Source organism: Culex quinquefasciatus, chromosome 2, assembly GCF_015732765.1.
Source record: "Culex quinquefasciatus strain JHB chromosome 2, VPISU_Cqui_1.0_pri_paternal, whole genome shotgun sequence".
NCBI lineage: Eukaryota > Metazoa > Arthropoda > Insecta > Diptera > Culicidae > Culex > Culex quinquefasciatus.
Genome location: NC_051862.1, coordinates 29,995,703 through 30,016,254, shown reverse-complemented (window position 1 = coordinate 30,016,254; position 20,552 = coordinate 29,995,703). Strand labels below are relative to the sequence as shown.

The 20,552-nt window shown below is 33.6% G+C and overlaps 1 protein-coding gene across 6 annotated transcripts in view; it reads right to left on the bottom strand.

Annotated features, from left to right (window-relative positions):
- The window catches only part of LOC6036095 (G protein-coupled receptor kinase 1), a 301,613-nt gene that overhangs the window by 50,266 nt on the left and 230,795 nt on the right, over window positions 1–20,552 (bottom strand). For all 6 annotated transcript variants that reach the window (XM_038255303.1, XM_038255309.1, XM_038255304.1 and 3 more), the window contains exon 8: window positions 15,223–15,378. In XM_038255303.1, the coding sequence (XP_038111231.1) occupies window positions 15,223–15,378 (156 nt within the window). The remainder of the gene's footprint in view (window positions 1–15,222; window positions 15,379–20,552) is intronic.

Sequence of the window (20,552 nt, the reverse complement as noted above, 5' to 3'; positions counted from 1 at the left end):
TTCTAGTATTAATGAAAAAAAAATATGCAGGAAAAAAGTTTTTGCGGTGCGGTACATTGGAATTTCTTAGACATAGAACAAATATTTTTCAACGTGTCCAAACATGCTAAATATGATTATCAATGTAGAAAAATGCATTTTAGGTAGTATTCAGTTGATTAGACTTCTATACTTCCGAATATTTTCAGTTTTTTTGAAAAAAATAAAGGATTTTTTTTTCAGACCAATTTTAAAGGGGGGAGGGGCGACACAAACTTTGAAAAATGTTTGCAACGACCTAAGACAAATGAAAATTATTGAATTCTTCTTCTCCTTCCTTTCATTGCATAAACATATTGTGATTGACAAACAATTCTTAAAAAATTAGATTTTTCTAGCCTGCTATTATTGTTTTTCTATTGTGACATATTTGGGTTAGTAATAGAGCTTTAAAATAAGGCAATTTAATCAATAGATATTCAGATTATTGCAGATTTCTTTTGAAATTTTTATGTTTTTATTTAATTTTAATTTTAATAATTGATTTTTTTGTGAAGCTCACACAATTTTTTTGAAAATTTTGTTTTTATTGATTTCTTTATATGCAAAACAAAAAAAAAATGCAAAACCACATGAAACAAGTCGTAGCTAAATCATTCCCTGGTAAACACCGAATATAAAATTCAAATTCTTCCATAAAACAAAGCTAATGCAATTTCTTCGCCAAGTTAATGCGACCGCCAAATTCCCTCATTGACCATAAAAAAAACATTCAACTGCGTCCAAAGTTCCGACCACCAATTGCCAATAACTCTGGGCCCACAAAAAGTGTTTATCTAAGCCCGGCGAAAAACCCCACCCCAACCCATTCGCGTCTTTTTATCGGGTCACTTTCCGAGGAAGGGGCCATCAATCCGCGACGAGGCTCTCACATTCAAAGAAACCGTTATTGGCCTCGACAGATGGTTCAATAAAAGTCAGCGCATGCCGCCCCGTCCAACTTTAACTTCATAAAATCTGACCACCGCGCTAAAACACAATCGAATCGATTGCCACCTCCACACCCACCACCTTGTTGATTTATGGGCCGACGAACCAAGAGCCGAAGACAAATGCCACCACCACCACCCCGTTGTGTAAAAGAATTTCGCCATCTTGGCAGTTTCCCATTTTCTTTATTTGAGCCCATTTATCGAGCCACGGCGCAATTAGATTCGACACCAGAACATTGTTGTCAAGACGGAAAATCATTAGTGTGGACACGAACCCTTGGTAAGGGGTGTTGGGAAGAAGACTGTAAAATTTATACAAGGAATAAAAAACATTTGATTTATTTTTCAAAATGTAAGATAAAACCCTTTGTAAATTGAATGTTCGAAAAACTCAAAAATTTTAATTTAAAAAATGGAGCATTTATGGGCAGGACAGACAATATGACAAGAAGTTAGTTTTTCGAACCATCGAGAAATGTTCAACAAGGTTGTTAGCGATCCCGAGCAGACAGAAATAACTTGGGAATATTTTTTTTTGATATTTGAAAATTCTAGGCCAATCGTTATGATTTTTTATGTTATTGGATTGTTATTGTAATAATAAACTAATAACACTTTTAGTTATTCTTCGAACAAACCTTTGTTATAATTTTTGTTATTTTAACAACTAATCCGATCATCCCTATGATAGTTGGAGTTATTCTTCCAAAACAAAAAATGTTATTCCAAAGTTGTTTTGGCTTTCAACCAATATGAGACCAATAACAAATTTTGTTATGATAACATAAACTGTTATTCAACTCTTATGCAACACTTTCTGTTATTTTAACAGTATTTGTTATTGAAATGACATGAATTTTGTTATTACCGTCTGCCCGGGATAACCTTATCTTGGTTATCATTAGTCATCTACAGTAATTGCTTAAAATGAACCTATTCAATCAAAATCTTCTCAGACATACATGTTGTATAAATTTTTACATTATTTGAGTTTTTAATGTTAAATGCTCAAATTGTCACAAAATATCATTTTTCACATTCAAATTTTCATAATTGGATTTGGGTTTCAAACATCGCAAAATTTTATTTTGGTTTTGCGCAAAATACTCAAATATTGACAAAAAATTTTCCATACTCGGGAGCGAATGACCCATAGGGTTAAAGTGCCCTTAATAAAATCAAAAATAACAACATTTCTATACTATTTATACAAATTTTCATAGTTTGCAAAAGGTATACAAAAAATCTAATACCGTGAAAATCTATACAAAATTTCCCGTAATTTAGTAATCCATTTTGAAGTTTAAGAAAAGTTTGGGTGTTTTTAAAATACGGTATTTAAAAAAAACTAGATAAAATTATTATTGATTGATTTTGAAATAGAACAATTTTTAAACTTAAAAATATTATAAAGTTAAAATTGTTACATATTTAAATTTTTTATATTTTTTTAGTTTTTAAAAATTTGATATTTTTGTAAATTTGAATTTTTTATAAACTTAAAAATATTATAATTTTAAAAATTTAAAAATTTAAAAATGTCAAAATTTGGAAATATTATAAATTTAAAATAAAATTAATTTCAAAATTTGATAAATTCAAAACTGTATAAATTTAAAATTTTTATAAATTTGAAAATTAAAAAAAATGTTAATTTTGTAAATTTTATAAATTTGTAAATTTAAGAAATTTAAAAATTGTTTTATCATGAAAATGTGATAAAAAATTTGATAATTTTCTTAATTTGTAAATTTTATAAATTTGAAAATTTTACAAATTTAAAAAATTTATTCATTTGTAAATTTATTAAATTTTATAAATTTGTGAATTTAATAAATTTTAAATTTTTACAAGTTTGAAATTTTATGAATTTGATTTCTTTATAAATTTGGAATTTATATAAATTTGAAATTTTTCAATTTTTTTTCAATTAAATAATTTAATAAATTTGAATATTTTATAAAGTTGAATATTTTATAAATTTTAATATTTTATAAGTTTGAATATTTTAAATATTTTGATATTCTATAAATTTGAAAATCTTATATATTCGAAAAAAATTTTTTTAATATTTTTTAAATTTAAGTTTTTTTTAATTGGATCATTTTATAAATTTTTAAAATCTTTTAAATTCGAAAAAAAAATTAATTGGATTATTTTATAAATTTGAATAAATATTTCAGAAATCTTAAAAATTTAGAAAATTTAAAATTTGATAAATTTATAAATTTGAATGCGTTTTAAATATGAAAATATAGAAATTAAATAATTTTAAAACATTCAAATTAGAAAATTTTATAAATCTGAAAATATTACCTATAAATTTAAAATTTTTATAAATTTGAAATTTTCAAAAAATTTAAAATTTTATAAATTTGAAATTTTTAAAAGGTTTAAAAGTTTTAAGAATTTGGAATTTTTAATAAATTTGAAAATTTATGAATAAAATAATTTTATTAATTTGAAAATTTCATAAATTTAAAAATTTTTAAACTTGTAAAATTGTATAAATTTGAAAATTCCATGAGTTTGTAAATTTTATTAATTTATTTTTTTTATAAATTTGAAATTTTATAAATTCAAAAAAATTACAAATTAGAAACTTTTTGAAATTTAAAATTTATGAATTTTAACATTTTATTAATTTAAAATTTTATTAATTAAAAATACTTTCAATATGTTAGTTTTGCAAAGTTTCAGTATTCAATATAAAAACCTAGATTTCAGTGAAAAATAGTGTCGTTTAGTATTGAAAATATGAAAATTTTGTTATCAAAATAAAACATTTTCACTGTATTTGCAATTTGCAACAATATTTTGGTTAAAGCTGTCGAAGTCTGGACAGATTTTGACTGAAAAAGTTCACCTTTAGATGTAATTAGCTGTAAATGAGCTATCGTCAGTTTTCTCCGATGAAATTGTGTTTTGAAAACAGTCACGATATAATTATCGGCAATAACCTAATAATTAAAAAAAATGTGATCCTTAATTGTGAAGCCAAATTATAATAAAGAAAATAGTTAGTGTATTTTCAACAAATTTATTTATGTTTTGAGGAATATTAAAAATAAAATTTAAAGGTTCAATATAATTTCGTAAAACAAAAACGAAAAAAAAAATCAGTTCACATTTAAAAATAAATTTTTAAATTATATGTGAAATCATATCAAATTTATATTGAATAATCAATCTGTATAAAATAACCACCATCTTTATGATATGTTGTTGTTCCACTCTGAAATGAGCGGAGCACAGAAAATCTGAAATTTGAAAATAATATTATGAATATAATGAATAATCTGAAAATAATAATAAGTTATTAAATAATCTTTGAAAACCGAATTGAAAAATACTGCAAAAGTGTGAGTTTTAGGTAGATTAAAATGATGAAAACAAAATAAAATAGCTACAGAAGCTTATCTACAAAACTAAAATAAAACCTGGATTCAAGTATAAGATATCAACGTTCAAGGGATACCTTACAGGTGGAAAATCAACTTTCCCACAATTTCGTATATTGAACCGAAAGTCATAAATCAAGCGCAGAGCCCAATACAATGCCAAGAGAAAAGCACGAAAAAAAACGCCGAAATTTCTGGAACCAGAACAACGCAATTTCACCTTGCCTTGACAAAACACAAAAAAAACAGCAACTTCGTTTCGTTTGGTTTGGCCAACCACAGCCAATTCAGTTCAGGGATGTTTCTGCCCAATTACCACCCACCACCCAATGCTTCCAATACAAACCCATTACAATTGGCAACTACAACTTTTCGTTCACCATTACAATCAACTTTTCGCGTGAAATTGGGAGCGAAAAAAAAGAAGCGACCGTTTCTTAGGGTTTTATTGCAGCATCTTCTGAAACCATCATTATTCTTCCTTTTTTTCTTATTTATTTTTTCTCCGGTGGATGCCAACTGATGAGTCAAATTGCATGAAAATCGTGAATTTTACGAGATTTACCCGCTCCTTCTGAGTCTGCACTTATTTTATGTCTTCCGTGGGAGCACGGGAAGGAGTAAAAAAAAGCACAAACTTTCCAACGTTGCAACTTTTTGAGTTAATGTGACTTTGGGTAACTGGGTTCATTTCTGTAATTTATACATTCTAACTTTTTCAATATTTTCTTTTTAATCAATTTTTATTTTAAAAAATTTAAAAATATTTTCCAAAAAAAAAAAAACTTGTCTCAAACCCACCGTGTTATACGACTATCTAAACTGGGTATCCGTCCCTTCGTGGTCTCACGTGGCTTGGCACGGATGTTTCCGTTTTACACGCTTTGCCCCCCTCCCTGGTTGGGCATGTCCCCCCCGCCAGTAGTTTATAAGATCTTCGCTGTCAGTCGAGCTTTCGGGTTCGGTCCATTTCCGGACCGGAAAGTTTCTTTTTCTTGGTGGTGCATTACTGAGCTTCCAGTTTTCTTCCAGTTTTGACGCTTCTTCTTTTTTTTGCTAACACGAGATGAGAAAAACGAAACGGAAGCCCTTTTTTACGGGGCAACCCCTTTCCTGTGTGTGAAGGAAGTTGGACTGACCAAAGAATTGGAATTGGCAGAGGGGGTTCAATGGGCTATAAAGTATCAAAAATATTAAACTTCTCCAGCCCAAATTTTTTTTATATTGATGTGCACCAAAAAAACATATTTTTATTTCGATTTTTGATTACCTGTTTTATGTTTTAACGAATTTCAAGAAACTAAAAAAAAAAATAATTTAGCATAGCACTGCATAGCATAACAGATCTGCACCATGCCACAATTGTAAATTCAATGCTTTTTATACAATTTTTCTGTTGCCCGGTACAATAAAAAAACTGAGAACGTGAATTTCTACACTGTACTCCAAGGCTACGCCGATATAATCATAGAAGGATTTGGGACAGATTGTTTTTTTTTTTACTTAGTGAATATTTTTTTAACTTGAATTTGAAATAAGACTTGTATGAATCTTCGGTCCATTTCACTCCAATTATCCCTCCTCTCCCAACAAGAATGACAGTGCTTCATACACACTGCTGCTACATGACTGCTCGTTGTGGGTGGCGTTTATTACATTCGTGTGCCACCGCAGCCGGAAATGAGTGTTCATTTTTGATGAGCGATTGGTATGTGCTACCCGGAGTAGGAGGAGGTGCCGAAGTGGCAGGATATCGATGAACTTCCATCATGATGGCCACCGCCACCAGCAGCATCGCCAACAATGTTGAGTTGGATCGTTGCTCTTTCTTGGCTTGGATGTCGGCTGGTGTGTAACATTCAGTAGAGGATTGCTGTCAGAACTTGGAGTAGCAGTAAAGCCAAAAGCGCCTTTCATGTTATGGATCGAATTACACTTCTTCAGGGAAGGTTGACAGGAGGTGCTAGCCAAACTGACATAAATGAGTTTAATTGGATAATAAATAATAAGCTGTGCTGGAGCAGCATCCAGAGCGGCAGCAAAATCTAATTAAAGTTTTGGTATGGTTCAAATGCATTATCGAAAAATGTATCAAAATCTCTAAGAAGTAAGATTCGATACTTTAAAATAATCCAAAAATGCTATTTAAAAAAAATCTAATTTATGCCAGAATGTCACGCAAAGTTTTTTCCTAAACAAATAACTTAAATTCAACTAATCTTCACTATTAGAAGAATGATCCACTTTAAATTAACAAGATTATAATTTTGAACATTTTTGGATCGTTAAACAATAAATCAAGATTACTCTCTCCTTTCTCGCATACTTCCAGTTACCATCCGGTAACGAGATTAGCATTAACCAGCAGGACACACACACACACCAACACACTGTGACATTCTGCAGCAATTTTCTTCTCTATCGCTTGGAAAATAGTCGCTGCTTCTGAGTTTGAGGTGGTGCAACTTTGCAGCCCAGTTTAACACAGCTGCAGTGGCAGTTTGTCGTGGCTTGACACATCCTAGCATCGAACCAGGACACAACTGCACGTATAAAGGCCGTAAGAGAAAAAAAAGCCGTAAGAGCCAACGTGACCTCCGACACTAATATTCGTTTTTCTTCAAATTGTAACAAAATTTCATTTATTTATAGTTTGGAGCACTTGAAAGACGTGTAGATAAACAATCTAAAACATTTTTGAAATTGTTTTTTTTGTAAGTCGGTCGAATACCGAGGCAATAAAGACTTTGTTTACCTTTTGCTCTTACGTCTTTTTGAAAACTAATCCATGATTACAAATATTAGTTAATTCCAGAAATAAATATTTTTTGATCATTTCAAAGACGCCAATGTTCGCTTTTCAAAAGATTGCTACCCTTTGCTTACTATGAGCTATCATGCGTCTCCATCAAAAATGCCTTAGAACATCTATCTCATGGAGCAGCATGGTTGTTGGCAGAAGACATTCTTTCTGCAGTTTGCTGTTCAAAAATTTGATCTTTTCTCACTTTATGCATGATTTTCAGATATTTTTCATTTAATAATTTAATGCCACTGTGCTCTCTTATGCTAACTGGATAGGAAAACCAGCAAGCTTAGTACAAGATGCGCATCGAATTACTCAAAAAACTCAAACTGTAAACTAGTTTTTCTCCAAACTTTTATCAAAGATTTTATTAGTTTCTCTTATTTTTTTCCCCTAAAAATCAGGGAGATTCCCCTAAAAAGTACATGGAAATAATAGCTATCGTTTTCAAAATATAAATTACGTTTATTCTACATTTTAAATCAAATCAGGCTTTAACAAATATGGAATTTCAGGAATTTAAAATTCTAGGATAAATATGTCCTTAACCTAATAAATATTTTACTATTTTTTTTTTGGAAGAAACTTAGCTGTAACAATGTCATGAAATTTCAAATGGCGTATTTTTAAAGGCTTTAGCAAATCGACTTTTTTCAAAATTAGTTTTTTCCATGCATTCTTACACTAAATGAAGCCATATTGAAAAAGTCGTTTTAAATACAAGCCACCATACAATTTGTAGGCTGGTCATTCACAATGGACATATGCTTATTCGAAATATTCAGTCTCGAGAAAGGATTTTGATATCTTGCAAATAGTTTAGTTAAGTAATTTTCTTCTAATTTTTAGTATAGTTAAGAAATTTTCTCCAAATTTCTATCAAAGATTTTTTTAGTTTCTCTTAATTTTTTTCCCTAGAAATCAGGGAGATTCCCCTAAAAAATACATGGAAATAATAGCTATCGTTTTCAAAATAAAAATTATGTTTATTCTGCATTTTAAATCAAATAAGGCTTTAACAAATATTGAATTTCAGGAATAATTATCGGAAAAGACATAAAATTCTAGGATAAATATGTCCTTAAGCTAATTAATATTTTACTATTTTTTTTTGAAAGAAACATAACTGTAACAATGCCATGAAATTTCAAATGGCGTTTTTTTAAACGCTTTAGCAAATCGACTTTTTTGATTTTTTTTCCGTGCATACTTACACCAAATGAAGCCATATTGAAAAAGTCGTTTTTAACCCGTATAGGCCTGGGTGAAATTGGAATCACTAAAATGGCCATAACTCAGCGAAAACTCAACCAATTTACATACTTCTTTATTAGTTGGACTCGTTAGAATGTCTATTTTCCGAAAATGACCCGCAGAACCCGGAAATGTTCCGGTGGCCGGAGATATTCCGGTGGGTCACTGGGTCAAACAGGGTCAAAAATGGCCATTTTGGGTCCCGCACTATTTTGTTGATAGAAATCTTGGAAAAAACACATTTTTTCATGTTACGATCTTTGTTCTGCCAACAGACAATACTGACCAATGATTTTGCACCACCGGGGATGTTCCGGATTGAGCGGGCAGGTTCCCTACCCCGGGGGAACCGGTCAAGGGACGGTCAGAAATAAAACTATTTCTATCATGGCAATATGGGTGTCAAAGTTCATCATTTTCAAAATCAAGCTCATCTTTGATCCCCAAAACCACTTTTGGACCGATCTGGCCACTTTGGGACCGGTTCCCGGTACTCCAGTGAAATCCGGAATAAGGCAAATTACGGGAATATTTCTGAACAATTTTGACTGGGCAATATGGGAGTCAAAGTTCATCATTTTCAAAACAAAGCTCATCCATGATCCCCAGAACCACTTTTGGATCGATCTGGCCACTTTGGGACCGGTTCCCGGTACTCCGGTGGAACCCTGAATATGGCAAATTACGGGATTATTTCTGTATAATTTTTGACTGGGCAATATGGGTGTCAAAGTTCATCATTTTCAAAACAAAGCTCATCCATGATCACCAAAACCACTTTTGGACCGATCTGGCCACTTCGGGACCGGTTCCCGGTACTCCGGTGGAACTCGGAATATGGCAAATTACGGGATTATTTCTGTATCATTTTTGGCATGGCAATATGGATGTCAAAGTTCATCATTTTCAAAATCAGGCTCATCTATGATCCCCAAAACCACTTTTGGACCGATCTGGCCACTTTGGGACCGGTTCCCGGTACTCCAGTGAAATCCGGAATATGGCAAATTACGGGATTATTTCTGAACAATTTTTGACTGGGCAATATGGGTGTCAAAGTTCATCATTTTCAAAATTTAGCTCATCCATGATCCCCAGAACCACTTTTGGATCAATCTGGCCACTTTGGGACCGGTTCCCGGTACTCCGGTGGAACTCGGAATATGGCAAATTACGGGATTATTCCTGAATAATTTTTGACAGGGCAATATGGATGTCAATGTTCATCATTTTCAAAATCAAGCTCATTTATGATCCCCAAAACCACTTTTGGACCGATCTGGCCACTTTGGGACCGGTTCCCGGTACTCCGGTGGAACTCGGAATATGGCAAATTACGGGATTATTCCTGAATAATTTTTGACAGGGCAATATGGATGTCAATGTTCATCATTTTCAAAATCAAGCTCATTTATGATCCCCAAAACCACTTTTTGACCGATCTGGCCACTTTGGGACCGGTTCCCGGTACTCGGTGGAACTCGGAATATGGCAAATTACGGGATTATTCCTGAATAATTTTGACAGGGCAATATGGATGTCAAAGTTGATAATTTTCAAAACCAAGCTCATACATAATTTCCAAAACCACTTTTGGATCGATCTGGCCACATTGGGACCGGTTCCCGGTACTCCGGTGGATCTCGGAATATGGCAAATTACGGGATTATTTCTGAATAATTTTGACAGGGCAATATGGATGTCAAAGTTCATCATTTTCAAAATCAAGCTCATTTATGATCCCCAAAACCACTTTTGGACCGATCTGGCCACTTTGGGACCGGTTCCCGGTACTCCGGTGGAACTCGGAATATGGAAAATTACGGGATTATTCCTGAATAATTTTTGACAGGGCAATATGGATGTCAATGTTCATTATTTTCATAATTTAGCTCATCTATGATCCCAAAACCACTTTTGGACCGATCTGGCCACTTTGAGGCCGGTTCCCGGTACTCCGGTGGAACCCGGAATATGGCAAATTAGGGGATTATTTCTGAATAATGATGAACTTTGACATCCATATTGCCATGCCATAAATTATACAGAAAAAATCCCGTAATTTGCCTTATTCCGGTTCCACCAGTACCGGAACCGGTCCCAAAGTGGCCAGATCAAAAGTGGTTTTGGGGATCATGGATGAGCTTGATTTTGAAAATGATGAACTTTGACATCCATATTGCCCAGACAAAAAATATTCAGAAATCATCCCGTAATTTGCCATATTCCGGATTTCACTGGATGGAGTACCGGGAACCGGTCCCAAAGTGGCCAGATCGGTCTAAAAGTGGTTTTGGTGATCATGGATGAGCTTTGTTTTGAAAATGATGAACTTTGACTTCCATATTGCCCAGTCAAAATTGTTCAGAAATAATCCCATAATTTGCCTTGTTCCGGTTCCACCGGAGTACCGGGAACCGGTCCCAAAGTGGCCAGATCGGTCCAAAAGTGGTTTTGGGGATCATAGATGAGCTTGATTTCGAAAATGATGTACTTTGACATCCATATTGCCCTGTCAAAATTATTCAGAAATAATCCGTAATTTGCCATATTCCGAGATCCACCGGAGTACCGGGAACCGGTCCCAATGTGGCCAGATCGGTCAAAAAGTGGTTTTGGGGATCATAAATGAGCTTTGTTTTGAAAATGATGAACTTTGACATCCATATTGCCCTGTCAAAAATTATTCAGAAATAATCCCGTAATTTGCCATATTCCGAGTTCCACTGGAGTACCGGGAACCGGACCAGATGGCAGATCCAAAAGTGGTTTTGGGGATCATAGATGAGCTAAATTATGAAAATGATGAACATTGACATCCATATTGCCCTGACAAAAATTATTCAGGAATAATCCCGTAATTTGCCATATTCCGAGTTCCACCGGAGTACCGGGAACCGGTCCCAAAGTGGCCAGATCGGTCCAAAAGTGGTTTTGGGGATCATAAATGAGCTTGATTTTGAAAATGATGAACATTGACATCCATATTGCCCTGTCAAAAATTATTCAGGAATAATCCCGTAATTTGCCATATTCCGAGTTCCACCGGAGTACCGGGAACCGGTCCCAAAGTGGCCAGATCGTTTCAAAAGTGGTTTTGGGGATCATAAATGAGCTTGATTTTGAAAATGATGAACTTTGACATCCATATTGCCCTGTCAAAATTATTCAGGAATAATCCCGTAATTTGCCATATTCCGGATTTCACTGGAGTACCGGGAACCGGTCCCAAAGTGGCCAGATCGGTCCAAAATGGTTTTGGGGATCATAAATGAGCTTGATTTTGAAAATGATGAACTTTGACATCCATATTGCCCTGTCAAAATTATTCAGAAATAATCCCGTAATTTGCCATATTCCGATTTCACTGGGTACCGGGAACCGGTCCCAAAGTGGCCAGATCGGTCTAAAAGTGGTTTTGGGGATCATAAATGAGCTTTGTTTTGAAAATGATGAACTTTGGCTTCCATATTGCCCTGTCAAAATTATTCAGGAATAATCCCGTAATTTGCCATATTTCGGGTTCCACCGGAGTACCGGGAACCGGTCCCAAAGTGGCCAGATCGGTCCAAAAGTGGTTTTGGGGATCATAAATGAGCTAAATTATGAAAATGATGAACATTGACATCCATATTGCCCTGTCAAAAATTATTCAGGAATAATCCCGTAATTTTCCATAATCCGGGTTCCACCGGAGTACCGGGAACCGGTCCCAAAGTGGCCAGATCGATCCAAAAGTGGTTCTGGGGATCATGGACGAGCTAAATTTTGAAAATGATGAACTTTGACACCCATATTGCCCAGTCAAAAATTGTTCAGAAATAATCCCGTAATTTGCCATATTCCGGATTTCACTGGAGTACCGGGAACCGGTCCCAAAGTGGCCAGATCGATCCAAAAGTGGTTTTGGGGATCATAGATGAGCTTGATTTTGAAAATAATGAACTTTGACATCCATATTGCCATGCCAAAAATTATACAGAAATAATCCCGTAATTTGCCATATTCCGAGTTCCACCGGAGTACCGGGAACCGGTCACGAAGTGGCCAGATCGGTCCAAAAGTGGTTTTGGTGATCATGGATGAGCTTTGTTTTGAAAATGATGAACTTTGACACCCATATTGCCCAGTCAAAAATTATACAGAAATAATCCCCTAATTTGCCATATTCCGGGTTCCACCGGAGTACCGGGAACCGGTCCCAAAGTGGCCAGATCGATCCAAAAGTGGTTCTGGGGATCATTGATGAGCTTTGTTTTGAAAATGATGAACTTTGACTCCCATATTGCCCAGTCAAAAATTGTTCAGAAATATTCCCGTAATTTGCCTTATTCCGGATTTCACTGGAGTACCGGGAACCGGTCCCAAAGTGGCCAGATCGGTCCAAAAGTGGTTTTGGGGATCAAAGATGAGCTTGATTTTGAAAATGATGAACTTTGACACCCATATTGCCATGATAGAAATAGTTTTATTTCTGACCGTCCCTTGACCGGTTCCCCCGGGGTAGGGAACCTGCCCGTTCAATCCGGAACATCCCCGGAGGTGCAAAATCATTGGTCAGTATTGTCTGTTGGTAGAACAAAGATCGTAACATGAAAAAATGTGTTTTTTCCAAGATTTCTATCAACAAAATAGTGCGGGACCCAAAATGGCCATTTTGACCCTGTTTGACCCAGTGACCCACCGGAATATCTCCGGCCACCGGAACATTTCCGGGTTCTGCGGGTCATTTTCGGAAAATAGACATTCTAACGAGTCCAACTAATAAAGAAGTATGCAAATTGGTTGAGTTTTCGCTGAGTTATGGCCATTTTAGTGATTCCAATTTCACCCAGGCCTATACGGGTTAAATACAAGCCACCATACAATTTGTAGGCTGGTCATTCACAATGGACATATGCTTATTCGAAATATTCAGTCTCGAGAAAGGATTTTGATATCTTGCAAAAAGTTTAGCAAAGTTATTTTCAAAATGAGGAAAATATCACTGAAACTTTAATTCTCAACATAAGTATTTTTAATTATTATTGATTCAAAAAGCTTATGATAACATAAGCAATTTTGAAATATGACACGAAGAAAATAAAAACCGGAAAAAATATTGTCAAAGAGCTCAGAAAATCGTTATTTTCAAAATTCAAAAATATTATTTTTGAATAATTCCCTAGAAATTGTATTTTTTCAAAATTTTATTTTGTATGTTTTATTCAGATACAATTTTGTCTTAGCATTTTCCACAGTTTTGTGGGCTGATAATACAAATGTAAAAAAAATCATCCAGGATGGGCATTTTTCTGAAAAAAAATGATTTTAGAAAAAAAGCAAAAATATTTTCTTATATCTTTAAAAAAAATTAAGGTGATTCACAAAAACTTGGATGAAGTACGCTGCCTTAAAGTATTTGGTAACTCTGAGTAACATTTTTCGAAAAAAAAAAATTTTTTTTCTTCATTTGGAATTAATTTTTCTTTGTTGGGACCATCCATAATCCACGTGGACACTTTTTTGGGAATCTGTTAAAACTGTTTTGGAAACAGTAAAAAGTTTTAACGCAGCTTAGTCTTTTTACTGTTGAACTGAATGCACAAAATTTCATAAAATATATAAAACGCAAAAACAGGCGAGGACACAAAGAGTTATTCGCAGAAAATATTATATTTATTGACTTTTCGACGCATTTCCTCTCGTCAAAAATTACTGATAACTGTAATTAACTGAATTTTTCTCTTAAAAATTTATATCGATTTTTCACAAGCAGAAATGTTTGAAAAAATCCTGATAACAAAAAACGAAATGACACTGTACTGACAAAATTAATTTATTTGTTTTTGAAACTTGATTATAGAGGAGAAAAGCAACTCGCGACAAAATTTTGAGGCTAGGAATTTTGACAGGTATGATTTTCATAAAGTATTCGCCTCCTTTTCTCTGCCACAGAAAGCTGGGGACAATGTAGCTGTCAAACTAGGCTAAAATGTTAAAGTCACTCACAAAATGAACTTTGAGTGATTTGAGTTCTATAGAGGAGAGAATCGTAACTCACAAAATAAACTTTGAGTGATTTGAGTTCAAATCACTCAAAGTTCATTTTGTGAGTGACTTTAACATTTTGGCCTAGTTTGACAGCTCCATTGTCCGCAGTTTTCTGTGGGAGAGAAAAGGAGGCGAATACTTTATTGAAATCATACCTGTCAAAATTCCTAGCCTCAAAATTTTGTCACGAGTTGCTTTTCTCCTCTATTAAACAAATTTCTACCTCTCCGATCACAGCCCGTTGATTAATTCAAACGTCAAATCCGATCTAAACTCAAATCTTTCCGCAGAAATGATGCCTCCTGAATGCATAATAAACCTGCTTTTTCTCTGCGGAATCGCAAACGAGAAAATGACAAAACTTTTCCCCACGCTCGATTGTTGAGAAAACTAATTTGCAACTTCCAGTGCAGTGCAGACCCCCAGACAAGATGAGACAAGACAAGACGAGATGGCAAAATTGAAATGACACCGTCCAGTAGTCGCTGACCGGGGCACCATTGAACAGAGCCATTTGGTGGGAGAGAGATAGTGAGGGGGCACGAAATAAAGACTTTCTAGACACAATGTGAAGTTTGGACGTGGGATTTGGAGATGTGACGTAAGCGACAAGAACATTTTAATTTCTATGTAAGCTCATTGAAAATTGATCAACTTCAAATTTGGCGCATACGTCAAATCACGTTTTCACTTAAATTTACTAGAGGGAGAACATTGTGGGTGTGAAACAAACTGCACCGTAGTGCAGACAACTTACTTCCGCCGCATAAAACTTCATATCGGACTCGTTGAAGACGCCATGCTGGGACAGATGATAGTGCAGATCGCCACCGTTCATCAAGTCCAGGATGAAGCACAGCTTGTCCGGGGTGTGGAACGCGTACGTCATGCACACGATGAACGGGCAGTCGACCTGTAGGAAAGACGAAGAGAGAACTTTATTATTATCACAGAACCTATAAATACCGAGAATGTCATAAATTAAGGCAGAGATGAAAAATGTCGACCATGAAATTGAGCTATCACTGTGAACCTTGAAAAACTTCAAGACCTAGAACAAAATCAATAATGTGGAAGGCAAATCAATTATTAAAAGAAAATGAAGAAAAAAAACGACAAACAAGAAAACTTTTCGCAACTCTGCCCTCCCTTCCAACATGATTCCCCTCTCAGTAAGGATAGGTGGATGGAGTAATTAATTAGCTACATGGTCCGTGAAGGGAAAAATACTTCCACGGAAATAGATTATCATCATCATTGGAGAGCAAGGGCAAATGCTGAGTCGGTAAGTTTAGCGCAGGTGTCGTTCTCGACAGGAGCGGCAAAATGGCAATTTGGAGCAGGGATCTTTTTTTAACGGCGGAAGTGGATTAACCTTTTTTTGCCTATACATACTAGGAACTGTGTTAGGGTTCTGCTCTAGTGATAATTAGATTGCTGCAGAGCTGGATATGTAGTAAGGTGACATTTCAGGGACACTTTTGAAGGTTTTAAATCAAATTTGGTGCATCTTTAACGTGTATGATGCTTAGTAATAGCTATTTTCTAGGAATGCAAATTGATTTCAATACTGAATTTCAGGTAAAAACTAGTTTAAGTTGTGCGGAAAAGCAATTCTGTACAAAATCGTCCGATTTCGACTATTTTTATTTTTTTTGTATTTTTTGATTTGGCTCAAACTTTGTGGGAGCCTTCTCTATGACCAAAGAAGCTATTTTGTGTTATTGGTTCACCCATACAAGTCTCCATACAATTTTGGCAGCTGTTCATACGCGAATGGTAAGTAAATATTCAAACATTTGTAACTTTTGAGTGAATTAACAGTTTGGTGTCTTCGACAAAGTTGAAGGTATTGTTGAGGACTATTGAGAAAAAAATAGGTACACGAAAAAAAATAGCCGAGTTTTTAATTAACTTTTTTTTTTAAATTTTCGAGATTTTTTTATGTTTAAGGGTACAAAACTTTTGACCGATAGAGAAGTATGGTAAAAAAATCTGCCGCTGAGTTATGATTTTTGAAAAAAAAATAAGGCCGATGCAAATATTTAAAAAAGTTTTTGTCCCTCGGCCCTGGCCAAGGTCAAGGGGGGGGCAAAAAAATAAAAAAATATAAAAATTTAAATAACAAGCCATAGTCTTCACATTTAAATGAAAAAAGTGTTTTAAAATGCATTTTACACTAGTTCAGTTGTTTTGCAATCATTAGTTTTCAAAAAATCTAAGATCTGACAAAAACAAAAAATGTATCGAAAAAAAAGATTTTGCATCGAAAATTTTCAAAAAATCTTAAGATTTTTTAATAAACCCAAACATGCTAAAAATGATTTTAAACGCAGGAGAATGTATTTTAATTTGATTTCAGTTGGTTGCACTTGAATTTTCATTGAAATTTTGAAGTTTATTGTAAAAATATTTTTTTTGCCCCCTGATTTTTCGGACCAGTTTTGAAGGGGGTGACAAAACTTTTAAAAATATTTGTACCAGCCTAATTGATTTTTGGAAAAAATCAAAATTTCATGCAAAAGCAATTTAACTTTTTTTTATGTAAAATTTAAATTGACATCGAAAAGTACTTTACAGATTTTTGATAAAGGGCTCGGTTTTCAAGATAAAGCCACCGAAAGTTTAGTTTTAGCGAAATATTTGCAGTTTTTCGATTTAAAAAATAATTGCTATAAAATTGTCTAAGAGACATTAAGGATTGGATCATTGGTTGCTGAGATACAGCGGCACAAAGGACAAGAAACAGGAAAATTGAAGTTTTCTTAGTATTACCTAGAGCGTCCAATTTCCCGGGGTTACAAAATTCCCGGGAAACGGGAAATTTGAAATTTAACGAAAATTATTCTGATCCTGTTTCTGATAAATCTTTTGCAACAAAATTGTATAGAACAGCAACTTTAATGGTCAAAATGAGTGTGAGAATCAATGAATGGCTACACTGCTTGTCAAAAATCATGCAACTTTGAGAAAATATATTAACTTTCTAATTTGAATGCCGTCTTTTAAATCGTCCCTAATAAAAGAAAATAATATTAGTATTTTTGTTGATATGAAAATCTATGCTCCACAACCATAAAATTGCTTTTAAATTTAATTTAATTTAATTAATTTAAAGTTAAAATGAAAAAAAAATCATGCAGAAATTTTGTTTGTCATGACAAATAATTTATCTCAGAACATGTATTTTCAACTTGTGAATAGATAAAAAATCATTGAATTTACCTTAAAAATCTTATTTATAGCGCTTCTTAACTTGAAACACTATTTCATGAAATCACAACTCATAGTTTTCACATATTTGGAGGGAGTTTTTTTAAATATAGTTGCATTCTTTGGGTAAATTTCATATGATACGAAGTTGTTTTTTAATGGTTTTTCATGGTTTTACAATATGATTTTAGTTATATATGGTATTATATATGGTATTCAGCCTAATAAATTCATTGAAATAAAAAAATTTTGAGCATTTAAAAGTGGTTGAAATTAAACGATTTTTTTTTATATTTAACAGTTTATCAGTTCATTTTTTATCCTCAATCTCAATGTTGATCTTGGCCGGAAGATGTAAATATCTTATTTTCAAATGATATTACAAAAAAAAACGTTACTTAATCCACCCTTAGGTGGTTGGTGCCTTCCTCTCATTCAAAGGGTAATGCTATCCAAAATAGACACGCTCGTGGGAAGGTCTTTAAATTACCTATCCAAAGATAGGTCGCATGATATGTTTGGAATACGTTTTCATCTAAATATCTGAGAACTAGCCTCCAAAAAGTGTATAAATAACTCTTAAGTGCATATAACTTTTGATAGGGTTGTCAGATCTTCAATGTTTTGGACGCGTTGGAAAGGTCTTTTGATTACCTGTTCAACGACGGGTTGCATGATAGATCCGAACAACGTTTCCATCGTGATATCTGAGATCCGGCTTCCAAAATGTGCATAAATAACACTTAATTGCTAATAACTTTTGATAAGGTTGTCAGATTTTCAATGTATTGGTCGCACACACACACAGACATTTGCTCAGAATTCGATTCTGATTCGATAGGTATACATGAAGGTGGGTCTAGGAGGTCTAATTGAGAAGTTCAGTTTTCGAGTGATTTTATAGCCTTTCCTCAGTAAGGTGAGGAAGGCAAAAAACGTTTAAAAGGTTGTTAAAATAAAATAGTTAGATTTATTCCGTAACAGCGTAATTTTGTTGTCCAACATATAAGCAAACAATATTCCTTGTGGTGAATGCTTCAGAAATAAATATTATCTGAATTAAACCTTGACAATTTCATTTTACAGACAAGCTGATTAGTTCAATATGAACAGTGTATTGAAATAAATAAAATCAAATAATTTCAAAACATTTGTGCCAAAAAGGTAGGAAAATGTATACTTCTGCTTGTATTTCGGGAATTCCCGGGAAATTTACAAATTTCCCGGGAAACAGGAAATGTTTTTTTTTCGGGAATTCCCGGGACGGGAAATAGGACGCTCTAGTATTACCTAAACAACCCACCATTTTCTAATGTCGATATCTCAGCAACTACTGATCCGATTTTCAATGTTAAAACATGAAACATCCGTAAAATTTTCCGATCTTTTCGAAAACAATATTTTTAATTTTTTATCAATACTAACATGTTAAAAGGACGTAATATTGAATATTAAAATAATTATTATTATACTAATAATCGTCCTTCGAACTTATGAAACTGAAAAAAAAACTTTTAAAAGTCTACAAGCAGTATTTTGTTTAGGTAATTCTGTTTTATGTTGAACTTAGACAGATTTTAAGCTTTAATTTAATGTTTTTCTTTGATAATCCTACAATTTTTAACACTTCCATTTTTTGTTTAGTTTGTAGTTAGGCTAGTAAATTTTATGGATTATGATGCAACACACAGCTGAAAGGAACTCCAAAACTCTGTTATGCACTTCAAAATAACTCATTGTATCTTGATTATTTACCAATAAAACCGAATTGAAAAAATTGAGATTAAAAAGCCTATATTTGTTTCAAAAAAAAAACTACAATGTAGAATGTAAATGTTTAACAATAATAAAAAAAATCAGCTCCCTAAATTTTCCGAGGAAATTTTGAAGGGTGAAAAAAAAATCAATTTGGCAAGCCATGCTTTGAGCTTTAAATGGGTCACCTTCCAAATGCCTATGCGAGTTATTTGCATGTAAAGAATGTAGATCAAAAATACATGGAAACAACTCAATTTGTAAGAAGCGACCGCGTGGTCCCGTGTGGTTATTTGCATACACACACACACTCTAGATTTCTTTTTCGTAACCAGTAATGTGTCATAGATTTCTTATGTACATAGGACTTTTTGAAAAAGTAAGCGAAATTTCAAGCATGTTTCTAAGCAAATTTAAATATTCATTTTAAAAAATCTGGTAAAACAAGCAAACAAGAAATTGATTGGGGATGACGATTGTCAACAAGACATCATTTTTTGCTTTTAAAATTTCATACATTTTGGAACACATTTATTAAAAAGTGCTATTTAGGTATATATTGGTTTGATTAAATTGAATACCCAATAATGACAAATTTTCCATTTTTACAATATTATTAAAAAAAAAAATTTAATTGAATTAGTAAGAATGTTTTGGAATTGAGACGCAATAATTTGCTGATGTTATAGTTGGGTCATTCCTTCCCAAGTGACCACGCGTCCAACATCGACCTTCACCAAATCTGCTCATATTTGGCATGGGGGTTGTTTTTGCCCCAAAAACAAAGAATCCCAAGTTTGGTGACATTTGGTCCACCCTCGCGCCCGTGGCATACCCCTCTTTTTCTGAGATTTTTGAAAAACCTCATTTTTAAAATGCATTTTGCTAAGAGAAAAGTTTACAAAAGTGAACTTTTGGCTTTGCATATTTGAAGATTTTTTGACGTAGAATCGAATGGCGTACTCAAAATTTACTTACAGTGTTGCCAGATATGAAAATTTTGCGCTTTAAGTTTTAAATGCATTTTTAACCCTTTGGACGAGCACTTACGGGAAAACTGACAGTTGCATTCGATTGCTGAGAGTTTTTTACATTAAATTCAATCAAAACCTCAGGGTA